This window comes from Triturus cristatus, chromosome 2_1, assembly GCF_964204655.1.
Source record: "Triturus cristatus chromosome 2_1, aTriCri1.1, whole genome shotgun sequence".
In the NCBI taxonomy this organism is placed as follows: Eukaryota; Metazoa; Chordata; class Amphibia; order Caudata; family Salamandridae; genus Triturus; species Triturus cristatus.
In genome coordinates this window covers 188867532-188890838 of record NC_140581.1, presented here as the reverse complement: position 1 = coordinate 188890838, position 23307 = coordinate 188867532, and the positions used below count along the sequence as shown (strand labels likewise).

Here is a 23307-nt window from a genome sequence, read left to right as displayed (position 1 = left end):
GACCATAGAGCTTTTCACCAGACATGCATATCGGGCCAAGAGGTTTATACCCCCTCGTCGCCCTGCGAGAACCCCTCGCTCTGGCGGCCATTTGATCACGGTTACTCGAATAAAAAGGAAAAGATGGGGTGACTTCTTTTTCCTACCTTGCCGTAGTGGCCTGGAAGGCCCCCCTCCCCCACCCCGCATTTATATGCGGTGAAGGACAAGCAGTGCTTCAAGCGTAATTTGGACGCATGGCTCTACCACTCAGCATCCCAGTAGGATGGCCCTATGCAATGGATGCTCTATCTGCTTAGCACCAGGACACTCCAACTAGCCGTGCACCTTATAAATCTTTTAATAATAAAATATTGAATTGTCCTACATTCATTAGCGATATCAAATGAAAACTAATGCAAGCATAAAGCACCTGCAACTCCTTCATTTTCAGGTCAAGGCTCCTATAGTTAATCGGATCTGGACTGTGTAAAATGCCAGTGTACCCAAGCAAACCCATGACTACTTTGTATGTCTCCGCTTCTCCCTGATCACAGCCTGTGGTTGTTCCTGGCACCTCATGGTGCCTCTAGTGGGCAGGACTGCTGGTGCTGACCCCACACTGTGTGCCCCACCAGCAGGTGGCAGCTGCAGCCTGCAAATTCAGATGCTGTTGGACTGCAAATGAGTTTAGCCGCCTCCTTCTACCACTGTGAGAGTAGAGTTAGCATTTGCGGCGCCATTTTGTCTTTAGCCGTCATTTTGTATTATGATTGAAAGTAAGCTTCTGTCTCATTGACTGTCTGCCTCGACGAAAAGCTGCTGCCCAGTTGCCTTTGTCGTATCAAAGCTTGAAACCTAACGCACTAATGAATATCTTATTCGGTCTTCACATGCCTTTCCTCTACCGTAGCCCTGCTCCCACACTAGAGAGTGTTGAGCTTGAACAAGACAGCCTAGAAAATGTGATAAAATGTACCTGTTCTGCAGGTGGTAGCTCATCCTTCTGTACCTCCTTTGTTCATCAGTGCCTGATCTGGAAGATTCCAGTCTGGGCGGGTTTTATGGGGTGTTGGAAATGCACATTATGTTTCACCACGTGTTCTGAAGGCAGTCCCTTGGCCGCTATCTCGTGAGACTGGTCAGACTGGACTCCGCTGCAGCGCAATACTAAATAACTTTGTGTTCTCTGCTGTTTCAGCCTTCCACAAGAAATGAAGTTGAGAGGTGGTCGCGAGTGACCCAGGTGACCCGATTCGGGTCACTTCCTTTAATGCTGGTCTCTCAGCCTGGAAACAGCAATATGGTTTCCGTTTAGATTTCATGTTTGGCTTACGTTTGAATCCTAGAGTTTTTTGGGGGAGGGGGGTACGTTTCTGTAGTCCCCCCCCCCATGCAAATCATTACTCATGTATAGTGCGTACTGTGAAATGAGCTGCCTCTATACATCTGTGTGAGTGTTTGGAATGGGCCACGTTTATGGGCTGTGCAGTTCAGCTCAGGGCAGAGCGAATCTCACAGTGCCCATCAGGGGGTCATAAGGGTGTTCAGCAGGCATGGTCATCCAATCCATGGCATTTCTTCCAAGTGCACAGAGCAATGGTCAGGTGCGCCAATTATATATGTAATTCTATGCAAAGAGGGTGAAGAAGGTACACAACCATGGAAATATTGCCAGGGAAAAGAAAAGGCAGAGCTTAGAATAGGGAGGTGCAAGAAAGTATGTGAAGGAGAGAGTGAAGAGATGGTGCTGAAGAGGAAAGAGATTAGGTTTGAGATAAGCAGATGGAAGGGTTTCAGAAAGATAAATCAGGAGAAAGAGTGCATAAGAATTTAACAGACTGCAGAAAAAGGTGGCCAATATTTACTAACTTTACCAGGTTTGCATTGCATCGTATTTGTGATCTAACAAACCAGGATGTGTGTTGCAAAGTTCCCCAAAGCAAAACTGAGCTATGCCCTAGTTTGCATCAAGGGGCGTACCATGGGTGGCACAGGGCCATCCCATGCAGCCACCGACGGGCTTGGATGCATATCCCCGTCTACTAACATTTGTAAACAGAAATTTGTGGCTAAACCTTACACCTCCTCAAGGCAGTTGTAATGAGGAGAAATGTTTATTTCCCTTTATTTTTTCGAACCTTGCATGCATGTTGCATTGTACAGCACACATACAAACTGGGAAACGTGTTAAAGGTTTTTTTCACTGGAAGGATACCCTTCCAGTACAAAGCTATGCTTTAGAGAACACACACAGCCTTGTATTACAGCACAAGGGTGTGTATGTTGGCGCATGGCAGCCAAAAGTGTTAGAGCAGGGGGGGGGGGGGGGGGGGAATGCACCATATCTTAATAGGTGACACATATGTTCACTTTCCCTTCGACACAAGGCAGTGCAGCCAATTTCATTGCTGCACTGCCTTGCAGCAAATAGTAAATCTGAGATGTGGTGCGTCAACAAAACTGGAGTGATGAGACACTCTGAAGACAGCCCCTTAATATTCAAATCATGATCGGTTTAAAATGCTTAAATGACTTTGAACGCCAATATTGCCCATTTCCACACAATTCATATAGTGAGCTCTGGAGTTATGCAAGAAGTTTTTCTTTAGAGATTGGAGGGCATTAAGAGTAGAGAAGAACAATTTGGGCGCCATGTTGTACTAGTGCTAATAGAGTAGAACCGAATTTGTTAATTCGGTGCAAAGTCCACTTGCTTGAGGGCCCATGAATGTTTATTGAACTGTTAATTAGATTGGTTAGGACTTGGTGTTAATAGTTCAGTTTTGCCGGTAGTGCATTTTAGACTACTTCCCTCTTGTGTAAAATATGGATTCAACATTGGATATGTGGGGTCATTTTCATAATAGTCTTTGAAGTGTAAGGGAGGACGAGGGAGGGGTGGAGAAGAGGGGAAACAGTTTCTAGGTTGACAAAGTTGAACCAGGAGAGTCATAACCAAGCCAGGCTATCAAAATTACTTTTGTGCTGAAAAAGTTTTTAAAATTCGAATAAGCAATGCAGGATGTCTCCAGAAATTAGCCGTAACATTTTTCCAAAACAATTGCTAAGGCACCGTTTGACGAGTTTTTTTTTTTATTTCATTTTTTTCCGAAAGTAGTCACTGTTAATTCAAAAAGCATGTGCAACTAACATTTTTTATATTATATACATAGAAAATAAATACTACAAGTTATACATACAAAGATTTGGAGAACTGTATAAATATGGCATAATGATAAAAAGGCATCACAAATATCGTGGGCTCCAATGTGCGCGCACACAAGAAAGTTCACAACAATGCTCCATCTGTCCCAATAGAGACTAACTTCAACATGGAATGAGATCCCGACTCGCTAGGATCGGGCATGGTTGGTCCACAAGTGGAGAGACAGAGGGCTGAAGGGACAAAAACAAGGAAGCCTTGGCTTTGATATATCAAAATATTCACAGCCAATGAAAATACTCTGTCCTAAAAACATTCTTTAGTTTTTTTTTTCAACTTTTTTTTTGTTTTTTTAAGGCTGCCTAGTCTGAGACAGGGTGGAAAAAACGTTTTAGCCAACAAAGAGAAACCAAAACACACATTTACAAAGCAGATAGGTATTAAGTCACTGATGACAGTATGTCACCACTGAAATCTATATATTCAAGGTTTCCAGTTTTCTTCTCGCACCATTATGGTGCATTTATGGGCAACCTTACATTGAGACTTCTTTCATGCAAGCTTCAGTACACGAGCAAAGTCATCTGCTCAACCCCCACCTACAAAAATAAATTAGATCTACAAAAAGTTCACAAGTGCATTACAATGGGCAACCCGAGTGCAATGTTTCAGGCAACGATAAGGGTGTGCAAGTTCATTTCAACAGAATCACATGGCCATATTACAATGGTCAGCAACTTACCAAGCAAAGCCTGCACAACATTCATGAAGTAACACCTCTTAGCACCCTAGAAACAACCCTTCCTCCTTTTAGGATTCAACATTTTTATGTCAACATATTCTTTAGCTTGTGGGGCATTCTACAGCAGCTTCATCTTTTAGCTGCCATTTTGTTGGCACAGCTGAGAGCACATGCTGCCTTCCACATTTCTGTAACCAATCAGGAGGCAGGGTTAATCTTTCAATACAAGGAGTGGATGCACAAAGCAAATCCAGAAAGGGTAGCTTTCACTAGAACAGCACACATGCCAATAAAATGCATGTTAAAAATTACTAATAAATATCTAAGCTTTGACTGCAAAACAAATGATCTTCTGGGGGTCGGCTCTTCCAGGAAAACCTCCCCCACTACTTTGAAGAAATATCTAGGCTTCTGGAGGGGGCAAAAGGGGTCCCCTTCAATCACATATTCCTTCATTCACACCTAAACCACCTAAGAGGTTTTCAAGAATGCCCCCCAAAATACACCACTGGTGAACTATAAAAACGCAAGTCAGTGCTAGTCTACCAGGGCTCAGAGACCTGAGCAAACAGAATTCAAAGGGCATCCCTCTTCACAATTCCCACCGGTACAAGCAGCACACAACACAAACAGCCACACCGACAGAACACAAATGTTGCTTCCATCATACTACTTCATAAGACTGCGACGACGCAAGCTCGAGTGTAGGGTTTTTGGCCAGGACACGCATGAAATACTGACAACTGTGAACCTGCCCTGAAACACAACCGGTTTCCTACTGCACAGCAGCGGCTAGGGCACACGCGCACACACATCTGGGATCAGTTCCCCACAAATGGAGGAAGTAAACAATGAAAATCCCAAATATGCTTCAATAAACAAGGGCAAACGTGAGAGAACAGGGAAGCAGCGTAACACATCTCCTAAATACAGACCAGAGTTTTTCGATTTGTATCCATTCAAAAAAAAAAAAAAAAAAAAAACTATATATCTGATTATGGTCTGTTCTGAATCATATTAAGTGCAATCTTATAGCCGGAATGAGTACGGTTCCTTCCCAGTTCAGTTCACCTCTGAACGAGTCCATGAACTCTGTCCAACTGAAGGTCCTTTCGTCAGCATCCAACACCCAACTCCATATATACACTTAGGAACCTGCCACAAAAAAACAACAAAAAAAAAGTGTAACTTGGAAGTCCTTTCCTTGGGACAACTTCGTGCACGGGTACAGGAAAATTGAAAGCGCTCCGGTCTGTGCAGGGGGCCAGTTTTCTTGGTTTTAGATGGTCCTCAGATTGGATCCATAGTAACAGGACAGGCGTGTGAAGGACCAGAAACCAGCCACCAACCCTCCACCATGAGAAAAGAGTCTCCTCAGTGCGTTCACTTCCCTGTCACCGCACGGCACTTGGGGTTCAGGTTGCGCGGCAACTTTTTCAAGTGTGTTTTTGGCAATCTTGGTTTGATGTAGATCTTCAGTGCAAGCCATGTTGAGAGCTCACATGAAATCTGGAACAAAAAGATTAAATGCTTTTAGTAAAAGAGGCTGTAACATCCCCCTCCCTGAGTGGAAGTAGCTGCTCTCGTGATGAGACTTCGATTGTGATGCAAAACATGCCCGATATTTTAACCATAAGGCGAGAATTACAAAATTTAAGTTGCCAACAAGCTCGAAACCATAGACAAAATAAGTGTTGACTGGGTTGAGTGCCTCTTCTCCACCAATCATTGCATTGGTTGCATACTTAAGTCTTTATTTGAGCTGTAGAGGGGAAATGCATCAAATGCAGAAACTATGGTTTGTTTGGCAAAATGCCATCATTTTGGGCAAAAGTGCTAAAGTCACAAAGGATACCCCCACTCCCTCAATGGGAAAGGGTTGGTGGTTCTGAGTTGGAGTTCAAGTTGTGTCTGCAAGTGGGCATGCCACAAGTACATAGGCAAGTTGTAGGTGAGAGCAGCCGCTAGAAGCACCGTATTGACACATTATCTTTACCAGGATGTAGCCTTGCAAAGTACACTTCTACAGGCAAGTAAGACCTGGTACCTAAAAAAGGCGGCTTCAGATACTGAGCAGTAGGAACAGAATGCGGGCTGCTTTCTAGGATGGTCGGGTGGTCCTCCCCTTTCGACTCTTAAGGAGAGGAGACACCCTGCCCCACCCTCAGTGGACACTTTGAAATGCCTGCCATCAAGGAAGTGAATACTGTGCCAGCCTAGACCAAAAGCTGGACTTTAAGTATAATCCTTCAATGTCCAGAAGGGGAAGCGGTGCAACACTTCAGCACCAGAAAGTGTAAAGGCACCAACTTCATCTCAAAGGACTTTGTTCCCAGGGCAACAGGTCTAGAGAATTGGTCAACTATTCCCAGTTCACTTGAGATTACAGGCTCGAGGAAACTGGCCCATTTCAAGCAGAGGCACAAAAGTATGTAAATCATAAGAAACCTAATAAAGTGAACAAAAACACCTTACCTCTTCCCCCTTTTCATTTCCCAGCCGTCTCGACACTTGACGAACCAAAGCTCCCCACCGGGCGTGATCTGGTTGTTAATGAGCAGAGGGTCTTCGGCACAGAATGTAAACCTGGAAGGAGGGGGACATTAATAAACAGGGGTATATGCAGTGACACACACAGGTTTGAGCACATGGCAGAAACAATGGAGGGGGCTGGTAGCTTTGTGTCAGAGTTAGATTTGGGCATTGTGGCAGAGAGGGGGGCCTGCAAATGTAGGCCGTGCAATGAGATGTCGTTAAACTGAAAATTAACCAATTAAAATGAAAATGAACAGACTTCTGCATGAAGAAACGTTTCCGGAGAGATGCAATTTCTGCCTCGCTCTTTGTGGGTGTAAAACGCAATGTAAAACGTTGTTGACAGCCTCTGAACTTGGGAAGCCATGCAAGAAATATTTTTATCGAAGTCCGACATGGAGACTCGATCATACACAGAAAAACATTTGAAAATAAAAACCTAGGCGATTAGATTTAAATCTGTGCTGGCTTTAGATGAGCCATTGGATTATTAGGAGATTACACCCTGTATAGGGCATGCTGTAAACGGAACTGCTGCATCCCTGCGCAAAAGGGCATCTGTGCTTCTCAGCGGGCATGATCCCCTCCATGTCTGCTATGTGCTCGCTGGTATGTGCCTCCTGCGAGATTTACAAGTACGAGCTATTGGCTCCTAGCAGCAGAACTAGATTCGAGAAGGCTACAGTGCACGTTTTCTGATCCTATACATCTACAAACCCTTGCTCTACGACTCAGGTTTGCAATCTATGGATGGAAACAGATGTGCTCCAGGGCGAGGTCATTGCTATGAAACAAGCCCAACTAATTATGGCCCGGCCAGATTCCCATTCAAGGACTGCAGACAGGTGGTGGCTAGGACGACCTAGTTGTTGGTGCGCATTCCGACAGGACTCATCCAGTAACATGCCACTAGACTGGTCCCTTCAATGCCTTCTTTACCAGCGCGCGACCAGATGAGCAAAAAAACTGACTTTAGCTAATGAAGGAAAAGTTACGACCACCATGCTTACTTGTTTTGGGTTTCGCCAGACTTCACGCGAATGCGCCGGATGTGCAACTCTTCCTTTCTGGCATCCTCCGGAGACCAGTAGTAGCTCTTGAAACCTTTCCACCAGGACGTCCATGTCCGAGACGTGCCTTGCCAGGAGAGTTTGATTTTTAGGAGGTCGCCAATGTCGTCTTCGGTGCTAACTAGGAAGGTGTTTGTGAAATTGAAGCCAATCTTGTCAGGTCTGCAAATCAAGACAGAAGAACTTGACTAAGCCTGGAAGGGATCTTTGCCATCACCAATTCTCCAGATATTTAAAACGTCACCAACAGTTGAAGTTTCCAACACTAGACACCTCTTTCATTAAGCAAACCAATTTGCCATGACCAATATTTTCTTTGGTATATAAAAAAAAAGGTTCCATCGATTAATATGCAATTTCTTTTGAAAAGAGACGTTTATCCTGATAAACTAGGAAAAGCACATCAATGTTGCAATATCTAAAATATCTTGATAGTATCAAATAATGAAGCAGACAAAGAAATGATACGGTATATTAGCATGAAGGAACACAGGTCATATACCAAAAACAGTACAGTTACACAACATGCATAATTAAATATAAGTGCCATACAAAGGGTGAATCACCCAAGACATAATCCAATAAACAAGACACTAAACATTGCACAATAAACAAAAAGAATAACTCAATAGGGAATCCGTTCATCACTGGTTGAAATGTTCAAACAAATACTTATGCCTTTGATGTAGTATGGAAGACATTAAGAAACACTTATTCGGTTTGTTAAAGTGGAAAGTGTGTTCAGCCGACACATCACAATGGGGCTTCTTCAGGACTAAGGGAATTCAAATCAGCCTGGTTTCAATAGAGACTGCATCTATCCAACTTGCTGCAGGTAGACCTGGATCAAATATATCCAGAACTATAAAAAGGGGCGGGTCCTCGATGTGGACCTTATTTACATGGCCTTGTGTGCATCTGTAATTATCAAGGTGCCTACTTCATCTGCGCACACTTGGGCCAAAACTCAAGGCTACATGATTCTTCTTGGCCTCAAAGATACAAAAGGATTCTATGATCTGTCAGCGAAGAAGGAACTAAACCGGCCTGCCCTGCGGGACGTCTGAAACCAGGTTCAGAGACAATGGGACACCCCATTATTGTTAAGGGGTAATATTTTCTTCAGGCTGCCTTCAAAAGGACAGATCCTTAGTATGGAGGAAATCAATTGGAACCCAGCTAGGTGGTGCTGGAGCATGTGGGTTTGCAGAATGGACAATCATTTTAAATTCAGGGAACCCCGCTTTACAACACAACCAGTAACTACGTAATTTATTCTCAATGGCATGCACATTTATTGATCCTGAAAACCTGCCATAGACTAGGCTCCCCGTAGATCCAGATAGGACACCACTGATTTAACGGGTAGCTTCTCATTAAAGGTGGGAGATGCAGAAGTGGGAAGGGAATTTGTGGCGGCAATGAAATACGGGGCTATTGATGGAACAATTCTCATGCAAGTAGTGTTGGAACAGTGTTGTACCGCTGGGTGCTGATCTTGGCAAAATCTACACGGACGGCTGTCTGTAGACCTAGCTCGGGTCATATGAGTATTCCGATCAATACTGATTTTCAAGATGCCATATAGATTTGCCTTCTTTTTATTCCTTCACCCGGTTACAGTACCACGAAGGGTTGGGGAAATAATTTGCTTATCAATAGCTTCTTAATTGACATTTGCAGGTTTGCTTGAAAGTACAGCTTTTATGGACATTGTATGTCAGTCAAAAGTGAATATTAGATGAAATGTTTGATGGAGATGGTCATGTTAGGACATTTGTAGTAAACCTTAGATTTCGTAAGGAGGTAGCAGCTAGTGGGTTGAGAGATTAAGTATGCGGGAGGGTACCAAAAGAGGAAGACTGGTCATTCCAACAATAAGCATGGACTGCTCTTTCTAGACTGGCATTCGACAAAGGAGGGGAACACAGTTCCAGCCCAGAAAATTCAATAGGAGGTCAACTGTGCAAAGAAAGCAGAAGAGAAAGTCAGAAACAAATAGTGCCAACAGATAACCATCTCGCCCATCTAATATCGCCACCGGATTATCAGGTTTAGCATTATCAAAGGGATGAGGACTTAAAGGTCTTTGGGTTCTATGCCACTGACTGGTCCCAGCCAGGTGCAGGATTGGATGCAGCAAGTCTGAATGATTTAATGGGGGTTCTCCCAAGAGATCTTCATTGAAAATGTTTGAGGTTGGTGGTAATGGACAAAGCAAGGACCCACACAGGTGAGTAAGAGAAGGAAGCAGACAGAAGAGGAATGAGATTTCAGGATCTTAATGCTTCCTTCTAAAATGAGCACAACATTGGAGTTCAGATTGTCATGTACAGGATGGAACGAGAGTACCATTGTAGGTCTTTAGAAGAACGAAATGAACCTCATGCGAGCTAGTGGCGGCAAATGCATACTACCAGCCACAAGAAGCCAATATCTTAGCTTTAGTTCAGAACAGGTTTATTAAAATAGCAGCTCCATCTAATAGATTGAGACCTATGCCAGTGGTCCAGCTATCTTCACCATATTGCACAGGCCCAAATTGAAAGGAACACTTGGATCTTTTCAGGATTTAGTTAAGGAATCCATGCTACTTACTTTTCTAAAGCAAGCGGCAGTGTGTCATTATTTGTGCCATAAAGCTCAACAGTAAAACTCGGCTCCTCTTCCTCAAAGGTGTTGTAGTTAAAGATGTGCATTTTCATCTGATAGTGGTAAGCTACAAAATAAAGATTCCGATAGAGTTAGTCTAGCAAATAGAAAATAAAAAATTTGTAAAAAGACAATGTGACAAACTTCGTACCCTGAACAGCATATGCCCCTAAACACAACACCCATTAGAGAAAAACAGATGTGCCATTTAACTACAATGATCCAATCACACACATTAGGATTAAAAGTCCCAAACTTAAAAACATAAAAAATATTTTTGCACCACCACTGCAACTTCAATATCCTGTAGGCCACGACCCTAGAGCGACAGCCACAATAAATCCCTTCTTAAACGGTCACCTTCCCTCCCCCAAATCGCCTACTGACAGTCATTCTAAGGTGAGAGATACATTTTTAGGCCTTGCCTGACCCAGCGCATGCGCGGGTCTGGCGAGACTTTTTGTGAGGGCTCAAAAAAAATGGTACCATGGCCAGCCTAGAGATACAGTGCATGTGCGCGGGCTTTGGAGCAGAGGCTGGCAAACCTCGTCATGCTCATTAGGCGCCCGCAATCACTTTAGCGGTGCCCCATTGATGTTCTCGTTCAAAGAACATCAAAGAACATGTTGTATTAATGCTTTGCTGTGCCCATTTGTTTACAATGTGCTTTCTCTTTCCACAAACTCGATGTTTGTGTTCCTTTATTTTGAGATGCTTTTAGTATTACCGTTTTGTGACTTAAAGAACTTGAAGGAAATGTTACTGTGAAACTGGACAACGTTCAGTGTTTATTTCTGATGGCAGCGGCTGCTTCATGTCCGTTGCACCATTCAGGGAGTCCTTTCGTGGTGCTTTCATGCAATGAGGAAGCTGGAAACTTTTGGCACATTCTCTTTAAAAGCACAGCATGTTGGCAACTGGTTAATCGATTAGACCTATGTAGCGCTTTAGATCTCAAAGCCCTATGGTGGGTGCAGCAATTACAACTCATGAAATATGGGGTGCAACTCACAAGGAGGGGGCAGGTTTGAGTGCACATTGGCTGCAATCGAACTCTTAAGATGATGGGCTGTGTGTATCCATTATCAGCACTCAGTCTTCGCTAAGTGATCGTGTTGGATTTGTTGTTGTGTTAATGCTTTCCTGCGCCCGTTTTGACTTACACGCTTTCTCTTTCCACAAACTTGATGTTTGTGTTCCTTTAGTTTGAGATGCTTTTAGTATTACTGTCACACACAACCACAACCACATCCACACACACACACACCCAACCACACACACACCCGACCACACACACCACAAACCACACACACCACAAACCACACCAAGCATTGGCATAGCCAATAGGTCTCGCCTTTGGGACCTTATAAGTGTTTAGCCACGCAACAGTTGATGTAGTTGCACCAAGGATATTGTGCTGCATAACTAAATACTTAGAAGGTCCCAATTGTCTATGCTTGTTATTTTATGCTTACTATAACAATAGCTCTACCCTTTAACCCAATACACGAGACTATGCTCACGGAACATCAATTTCCATTGTGATCGGTTTTTAGAATTCCTTTCAAACCATCGGCCTTGTTATAAAGCATGTATTATTGACACCGACAAAATTAAGAAGTTACTTTCTCTTAATTCAAAGTTCTTCCGTGAAAATCTGATCTTACTCACACACTGGTCAGTAAGATTGCATCTCATAACCAGTTACTTGGAGAACTAGAGAACATACATGGCCAGATGGGTCTTTGTACCTCCCAAATGTCCTTGGCTCACTAAAACTAGAACCAGCCGCGGCCTGTGTAGGTCTCTATAGCAGTGGGGTCCGGCGATAGGCAGAGTGACAGACTACGACAAGGGAAAATGTATTTAATTTGTCATGGCCATACTGCTATTGGTGATTTCTGTCTTGACAATATCTTGGTCACAGCTGTTCAGATCTCTACCCTGTGTCCCATTTCTGCATTACTTTACCTTTCTGACCATCACTCTATTTTCTAAGTTGCATGATCCAAAGCCTTGGCCTTCCACGGCTACTGGCATACTCCTGTGGTAATGTTTATAATTAAGTGTACACTTTGAACTGCTTCAGGCAAAGCTCATAACTTGGCCAAATGGAAATTAAAAAGAAAAAAAAGCTACTCTTTGGAGGAATTTGAAGCCATAGTCACATTCCTGCACATATGGATCTCCACTGACAAGACAAGCCCTTACCTTTGAAAGGCATATCTGCCCGCGTCTTTAGGTACATCTTGCTACTCCTTTTGCTCCTGATGTTCTTGAGATTGTACCCAATGTTGTTGCAGCGGTTCTTCCGACAGCTCAGGCAGATGCCCTTCCGGAAGCGGGTGGAGTCTGTGCATCGAAAGGCCAAGCTCTCTTTGTCTTGGTTCACGAGTGAGTCCACGAAAAGATGCACTGCCCTTTCATGTTCACATTTCAGGGCTTCGCCAAAATCTGAAAAAACACTAACTGATTAATTTGGCAGCTCTGCTCACACAAACCAACAGAAAACATGTGAAACATTAGGTCTGGAAAAGCATTGATGTTGTCCAATCCAAAATGGCTGACTTCTGCTGAATAGAACTGAAAGGGTTACATTTGCAAAAATGTGCAACAGATGAAATATTAAACCTTTTCAGTTCTAAAAGTTCTGACTGAAAAAAGCAAGAGTTTGTCTTCACCAAGGGGACTTGATTTAAAGTTCTTGTTGCACATTTATAGGAGACCTCACATGTTCATGTTATTTTAAACTTATATTTACCCGCACAATACCGAACCTCAACCCATAACCCAATAGGCGAGTAAAAAAATAGAGGGAAAGACAAGTGCGTCCAAAATTGGGCCACACTGTTTTCGCCAAGAGCCTAGAAGATGCAAAGGTGCATCCACAATGGCTTAACCACAAGTCTAATGGTCAAAACTTACTTCCATATGCGAGCGCTCCCAGAACATCGCCAAAGCCGCAGCCAGGTTGAATATCCCCTCCGTTAGGATAGACATCCATGTGACCGATGGGCATCTGGATCCCAATGCTTACGCCCAGTGCCCCTCGCGTGTATGTATGAAGGACGTCCACAAAGTCTGCATCATCGGGGGACAGGCGCTGGTCTGGCTCTGCACCTTCAAACATCGGGCCAGCTGGATCCAAACCTGAAAGACATCGAGAGATTTATAGAAATAACCACTCATTAGATGTGTGTTGCTGTTCACTATTTTTGCCTTCTCCTACAGAAAGTGATTCCCTTGTGCCACAGGGGCAAAAGGGAAGAAAACATGAGGAAGCCTTTAACAGAAGAGGTCCACAAGTCTAATCAACCAGTGTAGCCAACACAAGTCATTTGTGTCAAAGACTGCACTGCGCTCAAGCCAACATCAAAGATGAACCAACTCAAAGGCGTAGAAGAAGCTTTGTACAAACACATTCCTGCTTCAAGTCAGCTATGGGTTTGCTACTAGCAGGCATCAAGATACAAAGAAAAAGAGGGAAATAGTTCACCATCAGCACCAATATCAAGCTGTACGACAATTGCTTCTACGTCCTAGTGGAAATGAGAAGGCTATGGGATCAGCACACTACACTGCTCAGTCAGCGCAAGCCAGGCACAAGGTGGTTGTGCATCTCAACCATATCCTGAAGATATACAATAAGAGTGTCCCGAGTCTAGAAGCTTTATGGCAATTGCTTTATTGGAAGATAATAACTAGCTCATGTTCTTATGCAAATCTACATCAATTGCTCACCAATTCTCACAATCAAGGAGATGCCAGACTTAAGGCTATGCAGCACCCAGGGGAAGAAAAAAGTGAAGAAAGTATTTTATTTTTTTCATTAAAGAGTGGTGTATGGTTACCAGTTGCACAAAAGCAGTAGATAACATTTGATTTTTGCTTTGTACAGACCAATGTTTTAGACAGTCGCAACCCGACAAATTTACCAACACACGAGCACCGGTAGAATGTTTGCTTTCCTGGAAGAAAAAAAAATGGTGTGGCGATAAAACTTATCTAAAGAGTGAACTTGGTGATCTACTGGTATATTTAGTGTACCAGTTGTCAACCCGAAACCCTCAACCATTATTTGCCATTGGTGTGTTAAGTAATCACCACTATGGTGTAGTGTTGGGCAGCGTAATAATTGGTTTTCGCACCTAGGTACTAGCTTCCCTAGGTGAGTACCGTCTCCTTTCGAGGGAAAGTACTGGTAGGAGCCATGTAGGGATATATAAAATTACCTCCTATATCTAAAAATGTATGTTTAATCTAGGTGCAGTATACAGGGGTAAGATTAAAAGGTGAAGTGGTGATGTTTGGACATACAAGTTGTCCTTAGCATCACACATATACGGTCAACAAGTTTTGGCCTTTATTGCCCATAATGGGCCAAGCTTTTGAAGCCAGTGGCAAATATTGGTTGAGGGTTTAAGATTGAGATACCAGTAAATCACCAAGTTCACTCTTTTGCGTAAGACATGCTAAACTTGGAGGCTGAATGATCTTTCTGCATGCTTCTACTCCCCCCCCCCCCCACCACGTCTGATTTTTTACTAGAAAACCGATCCCTCTAGTGAACATCCCCTTAGTCAGGAACATCTACCACATGCTAATTTCTTGAATACCCAATCCTGCCGTTGGAGTCCACTCCCTCCATGGAGGTAATCTGTGTAGCACACTTAATATGCCCCACACCTCTTCCATCCATATTAAAAGAACGGAGCAAGCTTTATGTAGCACTTAATGTTAAAGGCCCTGCCAATCTATGGTCTCAACCTGGCATTTTAGGAAGCAGAAATCAGTGAGGTGGGAAGCGTTTTGTAATGTGTGAAATACAGAATAGGTTACCTCAAATGTAAGAAGGGGTAGTATAGGAAAAATCTGGTGCTCAGTGACATTCAGATATAGCAGTCAGATCCCCCTGGTTAAAGTAGTGAAACAAACCTGTAATTCTTCCAATGGTGCCGTTTACGAAACTGCCGGCGTACCCCGCGACGTGAGCGCCAAGACTGTAGCCAATCAGGTGAAGCTTGTGGAGTGGGAAATTCCACTTCTCCTGCAAAAAAATAGAAAGGTGTTCAACACCACTCTTCTACCACAATACTTCATTTCTAAGCCAGCAAGAGTGACGTGTGAGTGAAAGCATCAGCTGCACGCGGTCAGTGTGCGAGGGCAAGGTCACAAGTTCAAATTCCATACAGGTAGATCATTTCTTCAGAAAAGTTTAATGCTAGAGTCAATGACAGTCGCTGCGATGCAGACTTTAGAATTAAAAAAAAGTATAATAGTCTAGGTATTATTGGCAAGTGTATATGGCTAAATACTATATGACCCCAACCTTCCAGGTTATGCAAACAGATGAGGCCCATCCCTATTACTGCTAACAAATAAAATATGCAACTACAAATGCATCTCAATAAGGAAAAACTGAAATTTCCTTTTAAAAAGGTTTTTTTTTTTTAAACCCACGAATGTGTGGTTCAAAATGGCTTGTTCCAATGATTAACTAACATTTACCATCAGCCAGTTCAGTAGACGTGCAATGTCTTCTCCCACAGCCTTGGTGTTGTTCACAGCATCGGGATAGAGTTGATGGGCGAGAGGAAGCCAGTCAACCACAACCACATTGGAGTCCTGCTCTCTCTCCCTAAGAGCCATCACAAGCGACTCCAGCCACCTTTCAAAGGTGCCGCTCATCTACACAGAGGGAGGAAGAAAAAAAAAACATTGTCAAACAAAACCACAGTCCAACAAAACCAGTCCAGCCAACCATGAAGAAACAGACTATGCTCCCACCAACCACATTGTGCCTCTCAGTCACGCATGAGGAGACTTCTTTCAAGTCCTTGGTACAAAGCATGCAGTGCAGTGCCGCGTACTCGTGGTGCTGTGCAAGTGGTCATTGTCCAGCAGCCACAAACGTATTGAGACGCCATTATCAAACACAATGGTCTTTATCGTGGACAGATGGTCCACACATGCCTGTATCCAAACCATGGACAAGATACAGCTTTAGTAGTCATTGGCTGCATTTTTGTTTTATAACTAGTTCTGTGCTTCTACTGCATAAAAGTTTTAGATACAAGAAAGAATTAGCTGAAATCAAAGACTACTTAACCCAATGACAGATTAGGTGTACACTGTTTATAAAATAATTTTAGGCGTCAGACAAATGCCTGCGCGGACAACTAAAATCTAATTTAACAGCTTGGGGGTTTTAGAATTATAAACTCCCATTTACCCGCTTTCGAAGACAATTTTAGTGCACAAATCAACAGCAGGATTTGCAAATCCTGCATTATTGGCTTATGTTAATCATGTATCAGCGAGGAAGGGAACCTCCTGCACGCTAACTTGCAGATCGCGATCTTGGAGCACATATTGTGGAACAAACCGGGAAGGCAAAACTTCTTTGAAGAGCATAATGTGCCAGAATTCATCTCTTCTCTGCCAAGATACCATTTTCTGTGTGATTGTACCTCTCTGGAGGACACCCACATGATAAGCAACACACTGACATGGCTCAACCTTGTTTAGACGGTTGCACCGCCATGAATAATAAATTACAAATCAATCGTCACCTTGAGGAATATCAATGGCCAAGAAGGATGGATAAGAATCTTTGTTGGCCAATTTGATACCAAGAAAGTGACTAAGGGGGCAAAGCTCCATATTGGATGGTTATGTTACCCGCACTCCACCCTCAGAATCTTTAGCACCAAATCACGTTATCCTTCCTATCCACCTCCCTCATGCAGAACCATCCCAAAACAAAGGGCGATGTTAAAGTAATACTGGGTCTTGCTGTGTCCATGCTGAACTGTTACTGCCAGAGCAAGCTCTGAAGTGATGGAGATATGCGGAGTGAAGAAGGAGCTCACTGCAAGAAGTTTGGAAGGAATGGGCAAGAGTTTCCAGTCACATGACTAGACTATGGAAACGGTCTGCGACTACGAACCCACGGGCAGGGGCTCGGCAATTTATGAAATCTCTGTACGGCAGGGTACAGTGCAGCTTAACCAAAGGAAATGATGGACGGAGTGTTGAACATTGCAAGCACTCACCCACAGTCAACTGATCTGGGTTTAATCCATCACCGTTCTTTAGACCACTCTGCCACCCCAGTTCAGACATGGCCATATACAAATCAGTCTGACCCTGTGCCTCATGGGAACAGTCCAGCCCGAACTGCCAAGCCATGTCTTCCCTGGACCGGAAACAAGCTTCCTAGGACCGGTTTCTGGCATTTCAGCTGGCAAATTAGTGCAGCTTAGACTGGGACTTAAATGGCGTGAGGAAGGCACCTTGTGGTAGAGCATCATGGTTATGTTACGCAACAGGCCCAGTATGTCCACAGCGTCTTAACTGGTTAGCAGGATATCCTTGAGTGCCATCTCAAGAAGTCCACATCCAGATACCAGTTCACGGCTGCTTGCCCAACCCCGAGTGCTGCACCCATTTTGGGAACAGTCCATTTTCTGGCGCTGGGGGGATTCCAGTACACTTTGACCTTTCTCAAGATGGTGAGATCCCAGTACACTTGGAGCACTCTAGACGGTGAGATCCCAGTACACTTGGAGCACTCTCTAGATGGTCAAGCAGAAGTAAATCCATCCACATCAACTGCACAATCGCTTCCATCCCATCGGTTGTTATATGCCTGCGAGCCCATCTAAGTTGTAGAGTACTTTTATTTTGTCTATAGATGAGAATTTCTCCAGTACCATTTGATTGGTCAATGTGCGGGTGAGGTAAAGCACATGTCATTGGAACAAGACTCACAGCAAACTTGGTGTAGAAGCCCCATTGCAAAGGCTTTCCATCCCAACACATCTTGACTGCAGCACAGAGTTGCAATGGTAACGCTATGCAGGCATATAGGGGTCAAGGCAAGGCCCTTATATAAAATCATACACCTAAAAGTGGGGTAAACCTGCTATTTTGGCAGTAGTGGGTTGTCTACCTGCAGCAGATCAAAGAATAAAACTGCAAGGAGTAGCCACAACCCCAGAGAAGATCCTACACAAACTAAGAACCTCTGGCAATAAAATACTCGAGTAAAGCTACCACAGCCTTCCCTCTCGGGCACAACTGAACCCTACAAGTGATGATGCGACCCACATGGAGCCCGGCCTTTGTACCTGGTACACACAAGGTACAAAGCAGAACCTGGGAAACCCACCCAAGAGTGTGGCTTGGCGGCACAGCGGGTATTAACGTAGCATACCACCCTCTACACACGGAGCAAAATGTAGGGGCATTACACTCCAGACTGAACTACAACCATGTATCATACCTCATGGAGCCCCATTTCCAAATGGGGAACAAAATACTCCCTAGCACCTTCCACCATGTTTTCTGTACTTCCATTACTGGAGGCATGCTTACCGTCCATCCGTGGATCACGAAAAAGGTCTTGGCGCTTATATTGAAGTGGCAGTCTTCGAGGCACTTATCCTGACCCAGAGAGAGGTAACAGCCCTGCTCCTCAAAGTCCTGGGAGAACTTTGCATTGAACTTCACGTGGAGAGCCTCCGTGGCCGCAGGCTCTTGCACCTCCTTCAACATGTTGGCGATTGTGTCATCTGGTGGGAGAAAGAAAGATCCAATGGACCATCAAGAACCAGTGTAGCAGTGACCCATGAACAATTATACTGGAAGCAGCAAGCAGTACAACACATACTGAAGTATTGGGGGGAAAGGGGCAACCCAGCTACCTGGGCCAGACAATTACCAAGAAAGGGTGGTCCCTATGGGAGAGTTCAAGGCCACACTTCCCCCATAGGGACCACCTTTCCTTGATAATAAAGTATTGGGGGCAGCAGACATTGAGATGTCGGCATCTGCCCAGCACCTTCTACCATTAGTAAGCCATCTACGCGCTCTCATAAAATGGACGCCATTTTCACACAGTCCTGGCAATGTCATCTGTTGGTTGTCTGTGGTTAATGGAATTTCTTTAAGTGTCTCGTTTGTTTAGTTGGTGTTGGTTAATGTGTCATTTACATTTTTCTCCTGCCCACCAAGCCACACAGATTGAGGCAAAGAGTCCACTCCTTTCAGCCATTAGCTAACTTCACTGTGAGTGACAGCATTCTGCCCTTTCACAAGGAGAACATCCACACATAAAGTAGTTCCTTTCAGTGCTAGGGACTACTAGGACAATGTGTGCTTTGGAGACCACATAATATTTTTCTCTTAGCCATTATTTTTTTTTTTTTTATTGAGGAGTCCACCAGCAGGGTCTGACAGAAACAGGTCATGGCAGCCTTTAGATTTGAATATTTGCTGCTGGCTACGAGCCAACCAGTTTGGCGACCTTTCCTTGTACTAGCAGTGTGCAGAACGCAGGGGTGTGGCTGAAGGCAGGGGTGTGGCTGTAAGACTTCACACTGAGCCAACAGTAACTAAAAACTCCCTTGAACACTGGCAGTCGCCGAAGGCGTGCCCTCCCCCTGGATGTCAGAACTCTATGCACTCGCGCCTCGTGCAGGTGAGGTGGACTCCTAGGAGATCGAACTCGCGCCTACACTGGAGGCTGGATGGAGTACCATGTGAGCCAATGAGCAGTAAAGTCAGATAGTCGAGTATGGTAGCATGTGCAGGTGTGACCAACACTGAAGCCGGTTGGTTGAAGTATGCCCATGTGCCAACACTCAAACCAATTGATTGGTTGAACTAAGATGTAGGACAACAAACACTGAAGCGGGTTCGATGTAGTATGCCTGCGTGCCAACACTGAAACCCATGGATTGATTGATTGATTGGAGTATGAAGTAGGACAAAAAACACTCAAGTCAATTTTATAGGCGGGCGGGGTGGGAGTATGATGTGTGACAAACACTGAAGCAGGTTGGACGTTTGGGTGAAGTATGCCTGGGTGCCAACACTCAAACCCTCTGATTGGTTGGCATGTGATGCGCGCCAGCGAACACCGAAGCTGGTTGGAGCATGCCTGGAAGTGCCAATAAAATTCCAGAAATTGTGCAGCCAACGAACATTAAAGCTGTTGGGTGGCTTTTCTAGTGAACGATTTTGTGCGGCAAACTCAAAACACTTTAGATGGTTTGGCAGCGTTTGTGTGCGCCAAGGAACACTTAGCCCATTGGAAGACGAGTGTCACCTGCTTCCCCTCAAGCCAGAGGTATGCTTTCGCAGATCCTACAGCACCGCAGGTCCGCAGCCAATAAATAGTGCAGTTTCAGGCTGCCCCCAAAGAGCGCAGGGTTATTATGCATTTGACCCGATGCATCCCTGAGCTAGGCTGGACCCTGCCGTGCCAGTGAGAGCAGCCGGGAGCACAGGCTCCAGCCCGAGGCTGGCCACACCCTACATCTGCCTCCCTCAGGGCCAGCACAATCAGAGCATCGCGTAGTGCACGGGGGACCCCCTCGCATGTGCAGACGGGCGCGTCTGTAGCAGGAGCCCCCGGGACGCGGTCACATTTATTATATTCCGAACTGCGCTCAGGATTGCTTCAGGTTTGCCTGCCCTGAGCCAAAGTAGATTTTAATTAATGTACACACAAGTAGCCCGGTACCTGCCTGATACATGAAACAAGGGCGCCACACCTGCCCGGTGACGCCACCGTGACAAGGCGCTTCTTTGAATATTGCTGAGATAATAACTATTTGCACTGTTGTGTGCACACACGCCTAGCGATGGCATGCAAGTAGGGAGCCGCCTCACCAGCGCGCGGGACAGTTATTCCTAGCGCTTCTAGCCAAGCATCTGACCACACGCGCTGTCCTCTCCTTTACAAGTTACTACTGGCGCCCTCGACAAAACACGGACATACCTCACAGATACCTGCCCCGCAGAGTGCCTTCCACTACTACCGCACGCCTTCCACTACTACCGCACGCTACAAAGAGTTAGACCCCACGCTGTACATCACAACAATGGCGGACGCTACTACCCCAGAACTTTACAGTTAAATAATGCGCCCCACGGTGCATACCACACAGCCTGCCTTAAGGAAATGCCACGCCTTATAGAAAGACAAGCCCCACACCCTGCATCAACGTAATGAAGGCTGCTCCTAACCTAGAGACAGGCGCTACGAAGTGCCTACTAGGCACCCAGCATCAATCCAACCACACGCCTACCACATCGCTGTAACAAGGATAGCCCACGCTGTTCATGCCACATGGCCGGCATCAAGCGAGCCAAACATCCACCACACCCTACACACAGATGGCCCCATGCAGTGCCTACTACAAAACCTACATCACGATCATGCCACTCACTCTCACCACAAACTATACCAAGAGACGGGGCCACAAAGTGCATGCGCCACACACCCGCAGCAAGACTGTTGAAACCCCCACGAGCACTCAAACAGCGCCTGCGCCAGGGAAGGGTCCCGGCACGGAGGCAGGAAATGCTGCCAAAATGCTAGCCAAAGAGACCCTCGTTTTAGTGCCACTCAATGCCACGGACCTGGGTCTTTGATGCCCCCACAGCCTGTGCCACTTATGCTGTGGCAAGAGCCACACACTAGGGAGCCTGCAGCCTCTGTGGCTAACCAGAAAAAATGCTTCTAAGTTAGAGTGCAAGTCATGCCCACACCTTTCACGCAGTGCCAGACACTCCCGGCGCGCACCCCCCCCCCCCCCCCCAGCCCAGAGGCTGTCACTCCACACGCGTGCACGCTGTCTGTCATTCATGCGGCACGACTCCCTCTCCGGGAGTGGGAGAGGGGGGGGGGGGGGGAAGGGGGAGCCAGTGACTTCCTTTTGCGAGAGACGATGCATTGACCGTATCAACGCCTCCTACACACATTTCACACAGTGCCAACCACCCTGCCACACCCCCTGCGTAAAGACAGTCCTTCCGACTAACAGGTATCCACGCAATCAAACTGCCTCGTCATTGTTAGTCTTAAAACACACCAAAGTAAACATAGGCGGAGACTGAGACAGGTGAAACCTGCTGCAGGGCGGGAGAGAGGGCGCTACCGCGGGGGCAGCGGCGCCGGGGGCCACTGTACTCCGATAATTGTTTTATTACCCCCAATAGCAGTCAAAGGGGACGTTTGCCTCATTTGCCCTAAGGCCACGGCATTATTGCTAGCCGCAGGACCAAGGGGGGGAAACCTTGCATTGCAGAGGCCACGCCCACTTCAGCAGCAACCCATACACAGGAGGGGCGCCGGTTCCGGCCCGACACCTGACAGTAATTACATCCATGATCCCAGGCGCTGCAACACCGGCGCAACTAAACCCCACGGTAACCATGTCAACGGTGCCGGGCGTATGCCACCCACAGCCGGGAGCTTCACCAGGTCATTCATTCGTGAAACTAAACTGAGAAGGAGAATGAATGAACTCTCGCATGTACCGGAGGCTGCGGACAGCACCGAGGCGTCCTCGCTTCATGTGCGGAGGGCGACTGGGGTAAGGGTCGCACCGGTCTCAGGTTACCCATGATGCCTGCACCTTAACTGCGGCCCCTAGGTCCACACCCTCCCCCGACACGGAAGAAGCGCACACCCGGCTGAAATCATGAGTCAGAGTAAAGCGAGTCCACGGGGTGCGAACGAATTAAGATTTCAGAGAAGTGAAACACACAGCCAGGCCGACGGAGGGGGGCACATACTTATGATACACACATGCACAACCGGACGAAGTGATTTTTTAAATTTGTAAGTCCATTTTTATTTGAAACAAATTGCAATTTGAGTGTGAACAAAAACAGAGGGCGAACTGATTTAAAGGCATACAAAGGGAAAACAGCGAACGTGCAGCGGGCAGATATATACACACTTAAATGTTTGCAAGCAGTTCACAAACTTTAAGCTACAGTCCTACCTTGAAGCAGCCCTTCGGCGGCCAGCTGCGAGGGTTCCACGGGGGCGAGGAGGCATGCAAAGCACAGGCACAGAATCCAGCTTCTCATGTCGCCCGGGAAGGGGATGGTCGTAGGAAACCTACAATTCACCGGAGACCCTGCTACTTTTTTTTTATCTTTTAAATGAGGACTGTCAGGGGGGTCTTTTGTTCTTTTAAAAGAGCTGTATGTGGGGAGATTCTCTGAGGTTGTTCTGCTCCGGGAGACAAGTTATAGTTTGCACCGTGCAGGGGGAGAGATGGTGGGGGATGGGTCAATAAATAATTAAATAAATAACCCCCTACCACCCTGACCGCTGAGAGGGTGCTGCCCGTCTGTCC

The 23307-nt window shown here is 45.6% G+C and overlaps 1 protein-coding gene across 1 annotated transcript; it reads right to left on the bottom strand.

Moving 5' to 3' along the window:
- Positions 1-3057: 3057 nt before the first annotated feature.
- Positions 3058-23307, bottom strand: LIPG (lipase G, endothelial type). Its single transcript, XM_085629657.1, has 10 exons — positions 22948-23307; positions 18524-18720; positions 15653-15832; positions 15080-15191; positions 13070-13294; positions 12356-12598; positions 10091-10211; positions 7433-7654; positions 6363-6473; positions 3058-5396 (listed from the first exon to the last, which is right to left on the bottom strand). Exons 1-10 carry the CDS (start codon positions 23033-23035, stop codon positions 5363-5365), a joined length of 1533 nt encoding a protein of 510 aa, XP_085485783.1. The 5' UTR covers positions 23036-23307; the 3' UTR covers positions 3058-5362.

Coding starts and splice junctions, on each gene's coding strand:
- LIPG (XM_085629657.1), bottom strand. CDS start 23,035: ATGAGAAGCTGGATTCTGTGCCTGTGCTTTGCATGCCTCCTCGCCCCC. Junction 12,599..13,069: donor GGGAGCGCTCGCATATGGAA/GTAAGTTTTGAC, acceptor GTGTTTTTTCAG/ATTTTGGCGAAGCCCTGAAA. Junction 7,655..10,090: donor CTGCCGCTTGCTTTAGAAAA/GTAAGTAGCATG, acceptor CTTGATTTGCAG/ACCTGACAAGATTGGCTTCA.